Source organism: Alosa alosa, chromosome 2 (assembly GCF_017589495.1).
Source record: "Alosa alosa isolate M-15738 ecotype Scorff River chromosome 2, AALO_Geno_1.1, whole genome shotgun sequence".
NCBI classification, from domain to species: Eukaryota; Metazoa; Chordata; class Actinopteri; order Clupeiformes; family Clupeidae; genus Alosa; species Alosa alosa.
The window spans coordinates 22,458,986-22,479,174 of NC_063190.1; the positions used below are offsets into that span (position 1 = coordinate 22,458,986).

General features: G+C 39.9%; 3 protein-coding genes across 4 annotated transcripts; 2 read left to right on the forward strand and 1 right to left on the reverse strand.

Annotated features, from left to right (window-relative positions):
- Positions 1-5,598: 5,598 nt before the first annotated feature.
- On the forward strand, positions 5,599-8,342 carry mrpl49 (mitochondrial ribosomal protein L49). Its single transcript, XM_048237590.1, has 4 exons — positions 5,599-5,744; positions 6,326-6,476; positions 7,085-7,209; positions 8,127-8,342. The coding sequence occupies exons 1-4, from the start codon at positions 5,646-5,648 to the stop codon at positions 8,271-8,273; spliced, it is 522 nt and encodes a 173-aa protein (XP_048093547.1). The 5' UTR covers positions 5,599-5,645; the 3' UTR covers positions 8,274-8,342.
- Positions 8,343-8,568: 226 nt separating this feature from the next.
- Positions 8,569-11,104, forward strand: znhit2 (zinc finger, HIT-type containing 2). Of its 2 annotated transcripts, none has more exons than XM_048237591.1 (2): positions 8,569-8,870; positions 9,202-11,104. In XM_048237591.1, exon 2 carries the CDS (start codon positions 9,240-9,242, stop codon positions 10,992-10,994), a length of 1,755 nt encoding a protein of 584 aa, XP_048093548.1. In that variant the 5' UTR covers positions 8,569-8,870; positions 9,202-9,239; the 3' UTR covers positions 10,995-11,104. The 2 variants fall into 2 exon arrangements, with proteins under 2 accessions (XP_048093548.1, XP_048093549.1); XM_048237592.1 differs by lacking the exon at positions 8,569-8,870 and adding an exon at positions 8,915-9,069.
- On the reverse strand, positions 11,093-17,115 carry tm7sf2 (transmembrane 7 superfamily member 2). The gene is made up of 11 exons (XM_048237593.1): positions 17,013-17,115; positions 16,508-16,595; positions 15,960-16,156; positions 15,764-15,818; positions 15,245-15,439; positions 15,005-15,108; positions 13,329-13,448; positions 12,972-13,140; positions 12,722-12,802; positions 12,353-12,475; positions 11,093-12,167 (listed from the first exon to the last, which is right to left on the reverse strand). The coding sequence occupies exons 2-11, from the start codon at positions 16,566-16,568 to the stop codon at positions 12,007-12,009; spliced, it is 1,266 nt and encodes a 421-aa protein (XP_048093550.1). The 5' UTR covers positions 16,569-16,595; positions 17,013-17,115; the 3' UTR covers positions 11,093-12,006.
- Positions 17,116-20,189: the final 3,074 nt, after the last annotated feature.

A 20,189-nucleotide genomic window follows, 5' to 3' on the forward strand; every position in this document is an offset into this window, starting at 1 on the left:
AAAAGATTGCAAGCAATAGTGAGACAGACAATAAGGAAGGCAAAAAAAATATACTGGGAAAAATTTGTGATTCTATTGGCAGAACTACACCAATACAACAAGTGTGGGGTATGATAAAGAAAATGAGGGGTAATGGGAGAGAATATGAGTATCCAATAATGATGGATGATAACAGGATTATTACTAATAGTAGAGACAAGGCCGAAGTTATAGCAAAGACATTAGTAAAGGTACATAGTGAAGCAAATTTAAATCAGGTAGAATGGAAGGAAGGGAAGCTACTAAACTAAGATATAGTGCTGAGTTGGGTAATGATATTGAGGAAGGTGGTGTGATGGAGGTTCTATTTACAATGAAGGAACGGAATTGTGCTTTGAAGAAGGTGGGTAAATCTACACCAGGGAATGACAAGGTTTGCTATGCAATGATAGAAAATCTAACTGATAAAGGTAAGGAAGTAATATTGGCTCTTTTTAATAAAATATGTAGAAGGGGTAATCCCTTGTACTTGGAAGGAATCAATTATTATTCCTATTAGGAAACCTGGTAAAGACACTAAATTGCCTAGTAGTTATAGGCCTATGACATCTCAGTTGGGTAAGACCATGGAACGAATGGTAAATGATAGATTAGTATTCTTTTTAGAAACTAAAGATGCATTAAGGAATTACCAGAGTGGTTTTAGGAAAGGTAGGGGGACCATGGACCCAACTGTGTTACTTGAAGATGACATAAGGAAAGCTCAGGTAAACAAAGAAACAGTTTTAGCTATATTTTTTGATATAGAGAAAGCATATGACATGATGTGGAAGGAGGGGCTTCTTATCAAATTATATCAGTTGGGAGTAAAGGGGAGAGGGTTTGCATGGTTAAAATCTTTTTTTATCTGGGAGGAAAATTAGAGTTAAAGTAAATGGGGTTTTGAGTGAGGAATATGAGGTAGACAATGGTACTCCTCAAGGGAGTATTATTAGTCCATTACTATTTTCAGTAATGATAAATGAGATATTTAAAAATGTAGAAAGGTCTATTGGTGTGGCTTTATTTGCAGATGATGGAGCAATGTGGAAAAGGGGAAGAAATGTCAATCACATTGTAAATAAAATACAACAAGCAGTGGCTACAGTACACACATGGACAATTGAATGGGGATTCAGGATATCTGTGGAAAAAACTAAGGTAATTTTCTTCACAAGGAAGAAAATAAGCCAGGAGTTACAGATTCAAATATCAGGTAAGGAATTGGAAAGAGTAGAGAGCTTTAAATTTCTAGGTATATGGTTTGACAAAAGATTAACATGGGCAGTTCATATTCAGAAGATGGTAGAAAAGTGTAAAAAGGTATTGAATGTAATGAGGTGTTTGCATGGGGTGGAATGGGGTGCAACTAGGAGTGCTATATTGTATATGGGTCCGCTGCTAAGACAGCTTTAAATAAACTAGACAGAGTGCAGAGTCGAGGTTTAAGACTATGTTGTGGAGCCATCCAAGATGGGGGAGATGCCTTTAGATCTCAGAAGGGACCAGCTTAGCCTGGTATTTTGGGCAAACCTTAAAGGTCATAGGGAAGACCATTTTAGTCAATCTATATTGGTAGAGTGCCAAGAGAGACAGAATGGTACAAAAAGTAGTTTTGGGTGGACTATTAAACAGAAAATAAATGAGATGGAAATAGCCTTGTTGGATCTAAGTCCTACAGTAGTGTTTCCAAGAGTGCCTCTATGGACTCTTGAAGATCTTTCAGTTGATCTCAGTCTTTTGGAAGGAGCTAAGAATGGGGATATAGTAATGTGGTGCAGGGGTATTTAAGTGAAAGATATGGGGATAGGATTATATTGTACACAGATGGGTCCAAAAGGGATGTGACAGTGGGGGTGGCTTTTGTTATTCCAAAATTAAAAGTAGCAACACAAAAAAGAATTAATGATAATTTAGCAGTCTATACGGCAGAACTAATTGCTATTTTACTGGCACTCTCTTGGGCTGAGAGTAACAGGCCAAGAAGTTTAGTAATTGCTTCAGACTCAGCGTCAGCTCTGATGAGTATTCAGAACATAAATTCACAATCTAGACAAGACATTGTTATAGAAATTGTCCAAATGGCTAGTACATTAATTAAAGCTGGAGTCAATGTTGGACTTGTATGGGTTCCTGCCCATAAAGGAGTAACAGGGAATGAGTTGGCTGATAAGTATGCAAAAAAGGCAACAGAAATGGAGTATATAAGTTTAAACATTAAGTATAGTAAAGCTGAGGTGAAATCAATCATTAAAGGAAAGAGAAAGGAGAAGTGGCAAGTATTGTGGGATAATGGTCAGACTGGTAGGAGATTTTATAATATCCCAAAAAGAGTGGGGGGGAGTAGAAGTACTTGCAGAAATACACAGGAGGAGAACATAATTTCAAGAATGAGATTTGGGCACACAGGGTTAAACAGTACATTATTTTTAATGAAAAAACATGCTGATGGGAGGTGTAGTGTATGTAACACACAGGATACCATAGAGCATGCTATTGAAGAATGTACTAGATATAATAATGAGAGGCAACAGTTAATCCAGCAGCTAGAAGATGAAGAGATACCTTTGAAAGTAAGGGATATTTTGCTAAGGAATTCTGGTGATTTTTGTTTTGGGTTTTTCTTTTCCTTTTTTAGAACAGGTTTAATAAAGATGATTTAAGTGTAGGGAAATATTTTATTCAGACCCACACTCCATTTCAGAAGGTGGCGGTAATGCAACCAGACGTTGTTTGCCAACCGCCATAAAAACAAGAAGAAGAAGAATCGTCATAGGAAGTCGACACAAACAAACGTGCTAGCTTAGCTGTGGTGCTGGGTCATCTGCTACTTTTTTTTAATACAGTCACCACAAGCGTTAACATTTAACTGTATATTAACTATACGTTACAGTAATGTGTTAGCATTTTGGGGGACCCTTTTGACTTAACACGTTTATATGGACATGGGCGTCAGATCTAAATAATTTGATCAGTAACGTTACCCACGCCTAGCCATCAGGTTAATGTCAGGTTGCCTTCATGTGAATGTCAACTTTTAACGGAATCTCACATTAGCGTGGCTACAAATAGTTGCACTAAAGTCTTCTGACAATATCTTAGTCTTGACAAAACTGTCTCTGGCCACTCTTGACAATGTCAAGTTCGCCACCCGAACAAGTGCCAGCACCGCCTGCCGCAGGTCCGCCTGCACAACCCACTGGTAATCTTTTTGGTGGTTGTTGGAGTTGCCGAGCTCTCTCTGCTGGTGGACTTCTACTTTCTGCGGGATATGTGTTTATGGCTGCTCGAAAAACGATGCGATATGGAGGACCCACATCCATTGGAACCGTTGCACAAATAGCTTTTTCTGCAGGTGACGTATCTAACCAATTGGCACGAGCATCAGGATTGTGATGTCTCTTGCTAACAGAGGACAACCCAATAATAAATAAGATAATAATAAATATAACAAATCAATCAGTTCTCTATTGTTAGCACATTTACTTAAAGTTTAAAGTGCGTCATGAGGGGCAGTTGCTTTAAGTATGGTCATGCATTAATTTTTTGTGACATCTCTATTACAGTTTTGACATCCTGGGGAGTGGTTGTGTTATTGGATCCAGTTGGAAAAGCTCAGAAGAAGACGGTCACTTAACATGTGCATTGGACTGTTTCCTGTCATTGTAATAATTTGTGTTTGAGGATTGTATAGATTGAAACAAACCATGATTGTAAATATAAATATTACATGCAGCTTGTTTTCATCAGAGGATTAGTAAAATATCTATAAAACAAGCAGTTGTTTGTCGGTTTAATTAAGTGTCAACTGAGGCAAAAGTGTCCTTAACTCAATCTGTAGATAAATGAACAAGAACATTCAGATGGACTTAACTAGTCTATTTACTACAGATGTCATGAATGAACGTGGTCTTACAGAGCAGAGGTTCTGATAATATGTTTTACCTAGATGAGGATGAAACTTATTGGTATTTGGTTATTGATATAACTCATAAGGTTATGATTTCAGCATGGCATAATGCTCTCAGACCTGGCCTGACTTTTACACCTTGCAAGATACCCAGTTGTAATAGGCCTAGTCAACTCCAGTGTAGCATACGCACTAATCCCACTTCTGTGACATTTATTTTAAGCTGTATTCTGAGCTGCTGCACATTCATATCTCAGCCCAGCATCCATCACTTGGTTAATTGTGTTTGACTGAGCTGGATACGTTATTGGAGAAAGACTCACTAAACCTCAGAAGAAGAAACCTTTGGAGACATCGTGTTCATGTTTAGATAGCCTCACCCTACGTATACCTTTTTTACACCACTTTTAAAACGTCAGGTCATGTATCAGAACATGTATATTTGTGCGACACCGATGAGTGATTGATGAGTTCAATAGTTGCTTGCACAGTACACCCATTTTGACGTTAGTTGGACAAAGTAACAGTCATTTCATAAGGAGCCCATAATGACCAAGGATATGAAATGATCTAGCCTACAGGCTGAAAATATGCTAGCCCATGAAAGTGTGTTTACAGTTTTTCTCGATTGCTTTGACCTGCTTAAGGAAACTGGGATCCACTTGGTCTTCATGGTCTTCAGCACTTTCTTTGCACAGCAGAAGTCATCTCTTGCGAATGTGTTCACACAGTTCTCACACTCTTTTGCAAAACAGTTAACACAGTTGTCATTCAAAAGTCCCCAAATTCTATTGGCTTCCCCGTGCTAAACAAAAGGAAACATATTTTCACAGGTGGTAGAGATTCCAAGCACAAGTCTGAATCTGATACATCTGTGTGAAACTCCTTTGCACAATTCTTTAATCAGCAATCATTCATTATTCATAAGAGATGCCATGACTGTTCTGTCTTGCTATTTGCAAGTAGGCTTATGGATTCTAAGGCACATTGAGAGAAATTATTGTATAGCCTATTTGTGAAGAAAACAGCACAAAAGGTGTTTACTGTAGGTAATTTTGATGAAAAATGACAAGTTGTAGTTCAATGAAATTTGTCTTGTCTAGGTGCTTTCTGTAAGTCAATGACAGTTACATCTTTGGAGGAATATGAATACAATTATTTTTTATTCAGTAGGCCTACATTTAGTATTTTCAGTTTTTTTCTGATACCAGAAAAATTAGAAAGAAATGGAACAGACATAGCAAAATGCTCATTTTGAGAACTATATATTGCATTTTGTTGTCCAGTGTGTTAATTGATTGAAATCACACAGTAATTTGATGACAGGATGTGTTATTTGCTGCATGCTTTAAGTGTTTTGAGAGACTAACAGCCTTTTGCAATCATGTCATTTTGGCCAAGTGCTTTTGTTCAGACACGGGTGTTAACTGTTTTGAGAACGTCAGAGTTGCAAGCAAAACAATCGAGAAAAACTGTAGGCCTAAGTAAAAAAGATATATATTAGAACTTACTAAATGCATGTGATACTACACTTACTTACGTACTAGCCTATTAGTGTAATACACAGAAGCGTATTATGTGATCATGGATTTAATTGCAAAACATTAACTTAATGCAGTGTAAAGCGTCACAAATTCACCTAGGCCTACGGTAAAAAAAAAAAAGACGTTTGGAACAGCTCTGAACCACGTGACGTTCAAGGGCGACGCTCACAAACATGGCGGCCTCCATAAGAAACATGAATCTGACAATATGCAGAATTGTCAGAGTTTTCAGCCAAACCAGGCACTTGGCAAACATCGTAACAGCGGTACAGGTCAGTAGAATGAAAAAATGTTACATTAAAACAGCGTATGATTCTTGTGACAATGGTGTTTGTCACCTAGGCTAACCCATTAAAAAGATAACGTTACCCATACGTTAACTGTTAGCGTAGGCTAACGTTCTTGTCATTTGATTTCTGGAGTAGGCTATTGTTAGTATAGCGCTAGTTATAATACTATGAGCACTAAACATCGGAAATATTACAGAATATGGCACTGGTGTTATACGCAACACTTTCAAAAGTATATGGTTATTATACCCTTTGCCTATTTAACTAACAGGTTATATTCGTCACATTTATATACACACTCACATTTACCTGGAAGTTATGAAGAAGTGATGAAATCTTGAATGGGAGAGTGTTCTTTTTATCAACAGCTTCTGCTGTTTTGTTCGCTTCAGTCAGGGAAAGATGAGGAAACATCCAGAGATAAGTAGCTGAGAATTTCGAATTTAACCTGTACGTTCTGGCCTTTTCAGTGTTCTCTGGGTGGCATGGCATATTTGCCTATGTAACAAATTCCCCTTTGTGATGTGTCTTCAAATTGTACTATATTTCTTTCTTGAAAACAGACTGACCCTAGGTCTGATGATCAGAAGTCGACTGGTCTAATTGAGTCTACAGAAGAGTATGCATTTGTTGAGAGGTTAATTCCTTCCTCTCGTGTTCCTAAACCTCCTAAACATGATGGTCCTACTCCTTCTGGCTGGACTCCACCATCAGGTAAGATTAACACAATTTCATATTTGTGCAGTGTCTCTTGTTTACACGTCATAGAAATATTGTTATCTGATATAAATTAGTCTGGAAGGGCATATTATTAGGGCTTGAATTTCCCCTTGGGGATCAATAAAGTATCTATATATCTATCTATCTATCTATTAGCAAATTAAGCCCTCATACATTTACCTTTTCCAATATGGAACTATTTCATTGGATTCTTATTATTGGTAAAGGGGTGTAACTAAAGATGGTTATCCCAAAGTGGACTAGCTGGTAACTCATGTATCTTCATATGCAATTCATACGCATGACAGAGAAGATTTGGCAAATTTTTCATGGGTGCAACCCACATACTCACCTCTGCTGCTCATCCCACAAGTGCATGTTACTTACAAATGCCCCCTTTAACAACTCCAATTAAACGTCTTCTCATATTACAAGAAAACATAAACATGTTTTAAGAAGCATGTAATAATTTTAAGTTATTACAAGCTTTAGCTCAAGACAGTCGAATGGAAATTTCTGCTCAATGTTTCACAATTTTACATGCAAACTTCAAACTGACTTAATGCATTTCCCCCCTTCAACCGCCACTGTTCCCTCTGAAGAGGTTCCTCCTGACTTGCCATACATGATCCGGCGCTCTCGCATGCATAACGTACCAGTCTACACAGACATCAAACACGGGAGTCAAAAGTCTACAGTTGTGCGTAAGGTGGAAGGTGACATTTGGGTGAGTGTGGACACTCTGCATACATTTCGTGTCTGGCCAGCTGTTCATTTATTTAGATCATGTTTTTGTGAGCATAAGCTGCAAATCATGTATATCTTGGTATCTTAAAGGAGAATTCCGGTGTGATATTGACCTAAAGTGTGTTGAAACATGATGCCGAGTGTGAACGTATGTCTCATAGCCCATCTCGGCTTGTCCCCTGCACTCCAAAATCTGGCGCTAGTTAGCCGATGCTACCAACAGCTTTTTCAATGGTGGTGCTTCGGTATCGGGCTAGCCATGCAAATAAATCACTGTTTTACACCATTTCAGCATCAGATTCCAAAAATAATTCTGTGGAAATGCATGGATTCCAGTTGCTGCTACTGGAAGAAACTGGAATCCATGCATTTCCACTGAATTATTTTTGGAATCTGATCCCTTATCATACCTGTTCATTCTTACTCGTCGCTCGACTTATCGTGACTAAATTCAAGATGGCTGCAAACGCTAAACTTTGTGAAGATACTGGCTGCATAAATCGTCTTGTAAGTAAAGTACCAGTGCTTTTTCAAAGTTCTCAATGTCTCGTTTTAAATGTCAGGGCCCTCGGAAGTCTACCAATGAAGTGTGGAGATACTGTACATTGAGCCTCGTAAATGGTGTAAAACAGTGATTTATTTGCATGGCTAGCTCGATGCCGAAGCACCACCATTGAAAAAGCTGTTGGTAGCATCGGCCAACTAGCGCCAGATTTTGGAGTGCAGGGGACAAGCCGAGATGGGCTATGAGACATACGTTCACACTCGGTATCATGTTTCAATACACTTTAGGTCAATATCACACCGGAATTCTCCCTTAAGTTTTTGTATTTATAATGTACACATTTTTTCAATTTAATTTGTTTTGTGTGTATTCTTTTTTATATTGATATAAAGGCACTCGAGAAGGATATGAAAGACTACCTGATGGAGGTTACTGGAAGAGTTCTACCTACACAAGTAAATGAAGTGACTGGGAGCATTAGAGTGAAGGGCCATTTTGATAAAGAACTTAAGGAATGGTTGCTAGGCAAAGGTTTTTAATTCCACCATGCAATGGTAAAATGATAAATTATTCTAAAAATTCTATGGTGGAATTACCGTAAGGACACACAAGACTCAGTCATTTGTCTACATTCAATACATAATTGCATTGTTTCATCCTCTGCAATCACCTTTTTTATGTTTAAGATTGTATATAGAACCATATTTACTTTTTTTTTTTTTTTTTTTTTTTGGGGGCTGTTGTCGTTGATACAAGACTTTGTATATGGTCCTGCAAAAAAATAAATAGCTGTTAATCATTTTACTGTCTTTCCATTCTTGCACCTGAAAAGTGAGAAATACTCAGTAATTAAGTTTCTAACGCTATTACAGTTATAGCATGCAAGAGACGGTAACTATCCAAACAGTACTGTCTGTGCCGTTTATAACCATAGACTGTATAAATTCATAAGACTGTTTTCAGTGGCACTCCCACCTGCCCCTTTAACATGACGTCATTTGACCGCGACAACCTAAACAGGTCGTGTCTATGCGTGGGACTGGTAACTAGTTTTTTTCTTTTGGAGATTAGTTTTACTCATGCTAGAGTGAAAGTGAATACAATCTAATTGGCCAGTGTAAACTGGACCTTGCAAGGTGAGATATACCGGCATGTTTATGTTGAAATGTGCTAATTATCGAAGCATGGTCCGCCAATTACTTGACAGGTCGCAACGTTATGCTAACGTTGGCGCTTAAAGCCTTGAGCCTCCCAATGTCATGACATAAATAACTAGCAAATATGCTTTCTGCGGAATAGGAACTGCCATTCGTTGATGAGTGAGTCCTGGAAATGGTGATCATTTAGATACTTTTTGTAAAGAGAACTTTTAAACCGCTGCTGCTTGTTTGAGTTCAGTGGTGCGCACCATCATGGACCTCTGGCTAAACTTGACTGTGTAATTAAGTGTGATTTTATTTGTTTTAGGAATGTTTTCATCATGATGCACTGACTATCAGTTAACTATGGATTGCATTGTAAGACGAAAACTACCGTCGCGTGTACGGTCAATGTTAACTGACATCAGACCACGGGAGCAAGAGCATCTGGAAGAAGAGACAGAGCCAGAACTTGTTGACAAGGATGGAATTGTGCTTCCAGGAAGAGGCGCAATAGACACAAGCGACCTTTTGACCCCAGCTGTGAAGAATGACACTGATGGATCCGCTCAGCAAGTGTGTGGCTTGTGCTTATCCAAGCCATACTGTTACACCTGCCCGCGGTGCAACATAATGTACTGCAGCTTGGCTTGCTATCGAAGCCCAGCCCACTCCGGATGTTCAGAGGAATTCTATAAGGAGTCTGTGCTCGAGGAGTTGAAAAATACAGGGCTGACTGAGAAAGAGGGCAGGGAGAAGATGCAGGAGATTCTGCTCAGGGTTAGAAAGAACGAGGGAGAGCTGGAGCACATTACAGAAGAACTAGGAGAGGAGGCAGAACCCAGTGGGACTGAGGCCCTGGAGCTTCTCTCTCGGCTGGCAGAGATTCAGACAAGCGGAGAAGAGAACACAGAGGAGATTCAGAAGATACTCTTAAGACTCCAAGACATTGACGAAGGTGCGGATGGGTCAAGAGAGGATGACCTCACAGAGGAGGAAGGAGATCAAGACTTGGCAGATAAGTTAGCTGGCCTTGATATTGACTCACTGTCAGAAGAGGAACTGTGGGCTTTGTTGAGTCGCCAGGATAGAGAGAAATTTCAGGCATTAGTGAAAGGATGTGCCATCGGAGGATTGATACCCATCTGGAGGCCTTGGTGGGAGATCCATGACAAACCGAAAGAAGTGCTTCTTGAGGTCATGAGTGAGGATTCAACTCACAATCTGGATGAGAAGGCAGGGAATGTTCCAAAAGGGAATGGTGTGAACAAGGTCAAAGTTGAAGAAGGAAAAGGAGCACAGGTGGAAAGGACTGAGTGTGTGACTGCTCAGGAAAAGGCTGAACAGACTAAAGAGGCAGCTCAAGAAAAACAAGTGAGTGAAAGTAGAAAAACAAACAAGCAAAAAAATAAGGGAGATCAAACTGAAGTCTTGAAAGAACACAAAAATAAACCTAATAGTAATGTACCACCTGTGAATATCAGTAAGATTCCAGCACTTCACTCCCTTACTAAAAACCCCTCTCCTTTACTGGGCTACACTCTCATCAATGTACTGTATGGCTACACATTCTCCCTGTGCCTTTTTAATGGCGATATCTCTGAGGAGGAGATGCTGCAGGACTTCTGTCGGGCCGTGTTGGCCATCTCTGATGGCTTATCCACAAACAGGGTGTTAAGTTCCCTCCATGAGTCTCTGGATGCCGCAGTGACGGCAGTGTCAACCGCTGGCTACTTTGACCGCGAGGACCCGCGGGCCCCAGCCCGAGCCGTGGAAGCTGTGGCCCATGTCCTGACCGGGCAGAGTGGCAGAGACTCCATCGGGTACTCCCTGGCTGCTCTGTCAGAGCTCCGTGGAGCTATGTCCAAAGTGAGAGGGCTCTTGTCCAAAGAGGGAAACAGCGCTGAACCCAGGAAGAAGTATTTCCAAGCAATGAAAAAGTGTGAGTTCCTGCAGGCGTGGGCAAAGGAGAACTCTCAGGCACTGGACATGCTTGCTACTGGTGTGTGGAGGGAGCATTTGAGGAGAGAGGGTGAGAGAAGGGTTTTGGAGGAGGACAAGAAAGGTGTGGAGAAGAGCAGGAAGAAGGGAAGAGGAACTCTGATAGAGGAGGTTAATTAAACACTTAATGAAACTTATATTTGTATAAACTAAAATGCTAATTCTCTACGAATGTCTTAAGCTGCATTCTTTTGGTTTTAGCTCAAATAAAATGTTGATTTCCAGTAAAATTTGGTAACATTTATTATGAAATACAAAAACAAAACATATGATCTGTTTTGCATAATATGGCTTTCTTAACATTGTAGTCGTAAACCAGCCTGGTACAACTTAAGACTACTCAGTGTAGTGAGTTTGCTTGTTGGTGAATGACACAAGATGCAACACTAGCTACTAGCTTATATGGCACAATGTAAACATTAAAGGAAAGTAGTGCTTAATACTACACATGCCATAAAAGGTTAAGGTTCTTGTTCTGAGAAACACTGTAAAATATTGTTTGATTCTTATGTGAGTTTCATTTTAGGCACTCCCAGTAAGACTAGCCATATATGTTCTCCACTGAATATCTGAGTAGCTGACTCAGCAAAGCTGTTGGTGGTTTTCTAAAACATCATTTGCTAACTAATCTTGAGAAGATACAGTGTACTGATGATGCACAGAGCTGTGTCAGGCTTCCTGCATGGAGAATAGAGATAGCAGTAGTGCAGGAAAAGCTTGTGCTGCATTTCTTTAACTAGAGGATGCTGTGGCATGGATGCTTCAGGCCAAGCTGTCAGAAATGGCAATTCTATTCTCATTCAAACTTACAGTAGAAATGTTTGCTAAAAAAATGCACACATTTTCTGAAAAAAAAAATAAATAAAAATAAAAATGCGGGTCGGGCATAATTCTCTGTTACATATTGCTTTCATTTTGAGTTGCGGTCAGGTCAAGTTTAGCACCAGGTGAGTTCGGGTCACCTGTGAATGTACCCACACGTCACTGACGCCTTATCTTTCACATTCAAGGATGCCATCAGTGATTTCCCCTCCCGTTACTTCCAAAACTTAAAGCGGCTTCTTCCTGATGTTCCTGGCTGTGTTGGGAATAGATCTGCCAATGTCAGTCCATCTCAGAAGTCTCTGGGGTATTAGTACACATAGGGGATGATCCTGTAAGGAACTCTTTTGCAGTATGTATCCCAGGCCAAGCCATACTTGGCCCTGCACTGCCTCTCATCTCTAGCCTCTCGGTGGATGAGCAGGATGGTGAAGTAAATGATGTAGAAATATGGGAGGATGTGTGAGAACCCTATAAGACAGAAACAAACAGACATCATTGAGCTGAGTTGAGAAGTGCTGTATTGGACTTCAGTTTTTATTTGAATTATTTTTAAACAGTTACTCAACATTGTTGTTTAAAGGCTGTAACAAACAGAAACATTTTACAGAACTGATTGCCTGTCATTATTCAACTAAGTGGAATGTAAAACTTACCACATGGAAGTGACCATGCCAAGGCCATGAGAATATCGCCTAGATAGTTTGGATGCCGGACGAACCCCCACCAACCTGAAACCAACAGCCGCTTCCCTGTTGCTGTGGCAATGGTCTCCAGTTCTGCCAGAAGTAACAAGGAGGGTAAAATGAGTCCTTTCTGGTTATGGTTTGACTGATCAGGCTTTGAATTACACCAATTACTCTGTTCACTTAGTTCAATACATAAAGAGTTTTATGCCATCATTTTCACATTTCACATTCTGGAAGTTACTATCACAAGAGGAAATGGCCAAATGATTGGAACACGTGCAATTTAAACCATAGTGGACAGAGGATTGTTTCATATGTTATAACATGTCGACTTACTTGCCACAGTTTGATGGGTGGGGTCACGTCGGAATTGATTTTTCTGGGAGTTTGACTTCCTGAAGATGTAATAGCCAAGTCCTTGAAGGTAAAACATGTAGTTAGACCTCATCTGTTCAGGTTAATGTTTCCTGCAGTGATGTATAACTCATTACATCTTCTCACAAATAATCTACAAAACTAAGACAACAACATCTGACAATTTAATAAATAAAAATCAAGCCATATCCAACAGCCTCTTTCATATTACCATTTAGAAGCACTATTCCTGCTGCTCCCAGTGGACTGAGAGACTGTGGATGTGCCACCAGGAAAATGGCCTGCAGTCCATAAGTGAATGGCACCCAGGTCAGGTCCCCAAAGGCCAGCATGAAACCAAACCCATCATGAACTATGTCCATGGTCGTCAGAACTGCTTCCTGCAAGTTAAGAAAAACAAAGGACATTCAGCACATGAAGATAGTTGGATAGATACATAGATATAAGTTGTACAGGTCTATTCAGATGAAAATATTTCCAGGAGAATCAATCCGCAAGTTGGCAAGGCAGTTGTTGCCTATGAGGTGGCATGGCAGTGTTCCCTATGTGATTTCTGCCATCCTCTCACCTCATTCCACAGTGCATCAGTGACATAGAGCAGCTGAAAGCCGTTGACCAGTAGCATGGCAAGAGATGGAGATCCCCTCAGTTCCATCTCTTTCAGTAACATTCCCAGATTTAGTACCACCTTTTGCAAAAGGGAAACAAATGAAAGATAAAAAAGCAATAATCTAAATATAAACATATCAAAGAAGGATCACTGTTTTCGTTGTTTTTTAACTCTAGAGGGAGACATTCCTAACAAGAGTTGAAAGAGGGAAAGAGTTCCTCTTTGTTGTCATGCTTAGCATCCACACCGTTTCTCAAAGTCAAGGATGGGTCCTTCAAAGCCGTTTTTTCAAGGAAGTTACGTCATCGAATCTCGCCAAGCACTGACTGTTCCAATATCAAGGGTGCTTTAAAATTCTATCAAGTACTGAGTCATTGGAATTTTCAAGGATGCATGTGTACATCCTTTGCGTGCTTGGAACACCCACAATCCTGTGCGCACATGTATGGAAGATTTAAAATCTGTACTAAACAAGGCAGTTCACGATGTATTTAAATGTAAAACATTGTGTTATTGTCATTATGTAAAATAAATTAAATATGGGCTCAAATCATTTTGACAACTTTGAACTCTCACACCGTAATTGGGTAAACTAGCACATTTTTTCCACAAAAATAAATCACGCTGAACGGCCTATATGATTCTAACTGTCTCACTAAATTGCATTATCCACATTCTCACTGGTATCTGCTAGACAACAAGTACCAAAACATGATTAGTTCATAGATTTCACATGTAAAATTATTTTTATACAACCCCACCCCCATCTTGCCTGTTCATAATTCTGAGAAATTCTTGAATTGTGTGTGTGTGTGTGCGTGCTTGTGTGTTTGCCTGCGTATGTGTGTTTGTGCGTGTGCATGCATGCGTACATATGTCTACTGTGTGAGTATGTGTCATACGTATGATTACTGTGAATGTATGTGTGTGCGTGTGTATCTGTTTATGCACATGTGTGCACATGGAATGGGTTAACATGACCCCTGGAGGCAGGCACCCCTGGTCATCCTAGGCCCTACGGTTCTCAAGATATTCACAGAAAACTTTGTCTGCCCTACCCTCCTTTCGGGGGGTCCAGTACAGCGGGGGGGCTACAGATCAAAACGAAAAACGATGGTTCCATGCTATCCATATGGGGTTACATGCCAACCAAGTTTCGTCTGCCCCGGTCTTTCAGTGTCCCAGGAATCCTTTGACGGAAATTTGGAAAAAAAATAAAATAAAAATCTGACTAAACCTATATGACCGCCGCTTAGCTATAAAGATAAAATAGGATAAGATACAATAAAGATAAAACATTCTAATGTACACGTAACTGGGACAGTGAAACTATTACCTATTAGTGACCTATACTCTCAGGAATAACCTTGATCTTCACTTTGGCAATTATTAAAATTGCCATGTCCGAAGAAAACAGATCTTTCAAAATAAAGTCAACAACTCATACTTTTTCCAGATAATAAAGTCTGATCTCTCCTAAACCTCCCATTTTGAAAATGAAATACTACATATTAAATAGACCCCCATTGAGATGATGATGTAACGAAGGCTGTTTGTGTCTTTATGGCACAGTGTTATGTAGACAAACAAAGGTCTTGTGCAACTTTCTCCCTTGTATAAACAACTCAACTCACCCAGCCAATCAAACCAGGGCGGAGTTCACAAAAGTACTTAAGGTCAAATCCAGCAATGCGAGGATTCAGTTCACGTCCAATAAAGAAATCATACATTGGATTCCCTGGGAAAACAAGCAGAAAACACATCAGCAACTGGAGTAAATCTATCAGACCCAAATTATCTGTACAATATAATCTTGTAATTAGCCATCTCGACACAGTCAGTGACTTAGCTGTTTATTTTTCACTAAATCTCACCTGTGTTGCCACCCAGGGCCAAAGCATGAGCAGGTGCCCAGAAAGACCTGATGTACAGGTAAATGGCGAGCAGGTATGACACTGCGATCGCAGCCACAGCCAGAGGGATGATCAGCTCAAAGAGATACGCCAGGGGCATGTCCAGCAAAAGGCCCAGACCGTTGAGCACAGCGCTGCAGCACAAGGCGTAGTAACCTGCAGGGCACAACAATCACGTTCATGAGGGGGTCAACATGACATCTTCATCCAGGTGCGTCTCCGTCGGCGCAGACAAACTGGACTGTATCGAAAAGAGCTGGCACGAAAGCAACACTGTTAAGCAAACGTCATGGGCTGTTAACTGTTTTAACACCTGGCTATCTGATTGACCATGATTTGAAAACCATCGCCAAATCATGGTCAATCCGGCCTCGTGGCTACGGCCGACCAACACCGGCAACATGGGAATATTCATTACCAACCCCACTCTCACTCATGCTATATTGCTTAAATAGATATACAAAACAAACGAGTTCTTACCGTTAATGGGATACTTCAGTCTGGAACCATCTCTAAGCACTAATCCCTCAGATACCTGCCAAGACAATCAACAGCAAATAGGACAAATTAAGAGTGTTGTTATTGTTGTTGTCATAATAGACAAAGGTGCAATCACACAATATTTCGGGACTCTCCACATAGGACTCAAAGCGATTAGTTTAATCACTTGGTTTACCTTTCCAATGGGTAAAAGATAAAGGAAGCTCTGAAGGACCATCCAGCCAAGTACAATCATTAGAGCCACAGGATCCCACAGAAAGGTTGCGTGAGGAAGGGGAGGAGGCCACTGCAGCACACTGGCTGTGGGTGAGCGGCACACACTCAGGAGGTAGAGCACCGTGAGGGGCAGGAACACGGGGATGCAGGTGGCTCCTTCAGAGAGACCGACAGAAGGGAAAGAGAAGCAAAGGGAATACGGATGAGCCAGTCAGAACACAGAGGCACAGAGTATGAAAAGCCTCATTTGATCACAGTCTGTAAGTCATGTATGGATTTTAATTAATTAATTTATTTTTCTAAAACAGTCCCATTGAGTTCTTAATCTCTTTTTCAAGGGAGCCTTGGGACAGCAAGTGTATAGTAAGTATGTGCAATATGCATGCATACTTTTGTAGTATATTTATACTGTCAACTTTAGTATATTTGCTTTAAGAAAATGTCATCACAACATGAACATAAAACTTGTATTCTCTGTATGTCAAATCTATATTTCACACTCCTTACCCAGAGTTCCACCAAATTCCCTCTCAGTCGTGTGCGGCGATTTCTGTTTGCTCGACTTCATATTAGTCGTCTGCTTGTCCAATTCAGACTGGAATCCGGTGTGAAGGGAGTAATAAATGATGAGAAGGGACAGCGGAGAACTTTGACTCCTGGAGTTTACCTAACTTGATGTAACACTGGTATACAACCTGTGTTGTGTTTATGAAATATTTCCTGTCTATAGCCTACTGCCAAATGAGCCTGGTTGAAGGGAGGGGTGATAGTATGACACATAAAACTCTGAGAACTGGGTTATGTTATAAATTGTATAGGCTAAATTGTATTTTAACATTAGGCTATGATGAAGCAGAATAGCCCACGTTATTCGCCATGTAGACTACAGCATCTCATCAGACATTTGCAATAATTTGTTTAATAGAATGCAGTGCTGTTTTAAACACAGACCACATACAAAATAATCGATGTGCCATGATTACTCCATTTACGCTAAAAAAAATTCACTTACCGTCACTCAAAAATACTCCAGCTGTACAATAAAGATGCAAAAGAATAGGACCAAGTAACGCGCGTTGAGCACCGCCCCAAAACACACTCCTGTCTCGGAGAACGGCATTTAAACCAATGAAATTGTCGTAAGGTTATCTGAAGACTGGTGGAGAGCTGGCGCACAGACCAATTGGTACCAGACATATTAGAGAAGACCAACCTTTCCTTCTTATAGACCAATTATAGGCGAGTTGTTCCGTTTGCGTAACCATGACGCATTATGGTATTGGTCGGGAACCCGGACCGCACGAGGGGGGGGGTCAAAATCCCCCTTTATGCAGAGCAGAGGCAGCGACTGCTCCATTGAAGTCTATGGGCATAGCTCAGAATTTCACCACATATGCTAAGGTCTTGGTTCTATAGAGTTAGGAATGTGAATTTCGGGCACATTTTCATGATCCTCAAACCCTTCTGAACATTTCAGGTACATTTTTAGCATTTTTGAGCAATCCAGTCTGGAGAAAATCAACCTTATATCAGGTGTGCGCCGGTTATTTCTGCCGCTGCTGTTGGCCGGTTGCAACTTACGCTCGTCAATACGTCATCGACACGCCTCTTTATGCAGACAGGATTCGATCCCCATTTCGCGCCCATAGACATGAACTACGACGAAGTATCTTGCTCCGCCTTAACAATCTTTGGGAGTATATTTTTTGGTATTACTTTCTTAACCTTCAGCGATTAGGCGTGTTCGACTTCGACTGAGTCTGACTTGGTCTAGTCCGGCAGCCAAATGCCATAATTTAGGTGAACCTGGTTTTATCGGTGATAAGTTTTTTTTTTTTTGCTGTTTCTTGCTGTCAAGGGGTAACTCAATAAGATTAGAGAGGGTGCCCGGTGATATCCCTTGGGCAATTCTCGAGCCTTTCTTGTCCAATGTGTTGAATATAAGGCGAGGCACCACAGGTGAATAGGGTAAAAAAATTAACTAGCAGATATCACTATGAAACTTTCCCAGTTGATTACTTACATTAATATGGAAAAGAAATGTATTACAAGTTATCTGTAATATAAAGTTTAAATATGCAAATTAAGCATAATCTAATTAAATATGTGCTGATTTGCATAAACTAAAAAAAAACTAAATCGGAACATTGGATGATGCCAGGTTCAAAATTACTTTTTCATTGTGTTGACATATTAGATGAAAAGTCTTTTACACAGGGAATTTTAGATATCTCTTTTATTTATTCCGTAAATCAGAAAATATTGCCAATAGCCTTTAAAAAAATACATTTTTGCCATGTTTTTAGGAATAAAATGTAATATAAAAAGGCTAGGAATAACATATCAACAAACCCCTCTGTAGAAGCCTTCTAAATATAGTTAGGTATAAGACTGGAAAGTTTGGTGTATGTAGGTGCTTCTGAAGTGCCGATTTTATTCTCAGAGTGGGAGAGGAAACTAATCCACGGGTGCTACGTGCTAGCATCTCTCAATAGCACGTCTCTTAGGTGTGGATGGAGGTTTACCAGAGACTTTCTGATGAGGAGTCACAACACTCAAAAAATCCTCCATAGAAATGCATGGGGTTAGTTTGTAACGCCAATATGGCAGATGTCTACACATATCCGACCCCTTTCATGTGTTGTGATCTCACTGCTGGAGCAAGGTTGGTGTTGTGAAGTCTTGCGAACGCCGAAATAGATGCCCGATAAGTGCCCAAAAAGTGCTACAATATGGCTGCTGAGTGGAAGGACTTACTGCATGTATGCTATGTAAATGATTACTGTTAGCCTAAACTGCCCTCTTTTAGCTGATTTCTACAGGGTGTCTGTTCTACTGTTCTAATCCTATGTATAAAATATACATTTATTTTTATTCTTTATTGCAGTAGTAGTCTATCCTCAGAGCCTAAACTCGTCATTCAAAAAGAGAATATTCATTTTTAAGTAGGCTATTGAAGTATATGGAGCCTGAAGCGAAGGAATACTTCAGTTGGAAATTCAATTTGAAGAAAGATTCATTGATTCGTTACTAAGCCCAACCAGTCTACCAGAAAATGTCAAACTTGCACCAAACTACATTTTGGAGATGATCAGATGTGGCTGCAAGAGTGAAAATCCTTGTAGCTCTAACAGATGCAGTTGCCAGGTTAATGGTGCCTTGCACAATATTCTCTGCATGTTTTAGGGTAGGATGAGCCAGAACTGGACAATTATCAGAACTAATACTAGGAAAAGTGTACATATTCAGAATATTACAGGCAATATCTGAAATTATAAATTCATTATTTGACATAGAAAAGGGTTACATTTTCCCAATTTGAATGCATGAAGTATTGTCTGAATAACTATCACACTGCAAACTGTATTTTAGTACATTCTATTTGAGTTGATTATTTGCTTTTCCTATTTTTTTTTTCTTCATGATTTCGGCACATATGGCTTTAATGGTTAATGTAGGACATTGCCCAAGGGATATCACACTGGGCACCCTCCTAAATATTAAAGAGCCACCCCAAGTCAACAAGTCTAAGCAAAAATGAATAAATAAATAACCCACAAAAACAGGTCTGACCCCATGGCTCCCGGACTGACATTATCTGAAATATAGAAATTCATTAATTCACTTAGTAAAGGGTTAAATTGTCCAAATTTGAATGTACTGCCTGAAAAACTATCACACAGAACATTGTATTTTAGTACATTTTAATTGAGTTGATTTGCATTTAATATGAGTATGCCTACTCATCTTGAAATTAGAGGTATATCCTATTTCATGATTTTGGCACATTGGGCTTTTTCATATTTAAACATTAAATTACAGAAAACTTGTAATACAAATTTCCTGTGTAAAAGACTTTTCATCTAATATGTAAATTATCTGTTAGTTATTTTTTTTACCCTATTCACCTATAGTGTCTTACCTTGTATTCAATACATTGAACAAGAAAGGGTTAATATACAAAATTGCCCAAGGGATATCACTGGGCACCCTCCTAAATTTTAAAGAGATACCCCTGGTCTACAAGATTCTGCAAAAAAAAAAACTTTAACCGACAAAACCAGGTCTGACCCCATGGCTGCCGGACTAGTCTGGCTTTCTACGTAAACGTGATCTTCAGAGGCTAGCCGGGAGGAGCTACAACAGAGGGCAGCTCATCCCGGACAGACAGGCTACAGTCTGCCTGACG

Excerpts from the sequence above, each read along its gene's own strand:
- mrpl49 (XM_048237590.1), top strand. The coding sequence starts at position 5,646 with ATGGCGGCCTCCATAAGAAACATGAATCTGACAATATGCAGAATTGTC. Across the intron at positions 5,745-6,325 it reads ACATCGTAACAGCGGTACAG|ACTGACCCTAGGTCTGATGA; the intron begins GTCAGTAGAATG and ends TCTTGAAAACAG. Across the intron at positions 7,210-8,126 it reads AGGTGGAAGGTGACATTTGG|GCACTCGAGAAGGATATGAA; the intron begins GTGAGTGTGGAC and ends ATTGATATAAAG.
- tm7sf2 (XM_048237593.1), bottom strand. The coding sequence starts at position 16,568 with ATGAAGTCGAGCAAACAGAAATCGCCGCACACGACTGAGAGGGAATTT. Across the intron at positions 15,819-15,959 it reads ATCTTTTACCCATTGGAAAG|GTATCTGAGGGATTAGTGCT; the intron begins GTAAACCAAGTG and ends TTGTCTTGGCAG. Across the intron at positions 13,449-15,004 it reads GCCCTGGTTTGATTGGCTGG|GTGGTACTAAATCTGGGAAT; the intron begins GTGAGTTGAGTT and ends CTTTTGCAAAAG.
- znhit2 (XM_048237591.1), top strand. The coding sequence starts at position 9,240 with ATGGATTGCATTGTAAGACGAAAACTACCGTCGCGTGTACGGTCAATG.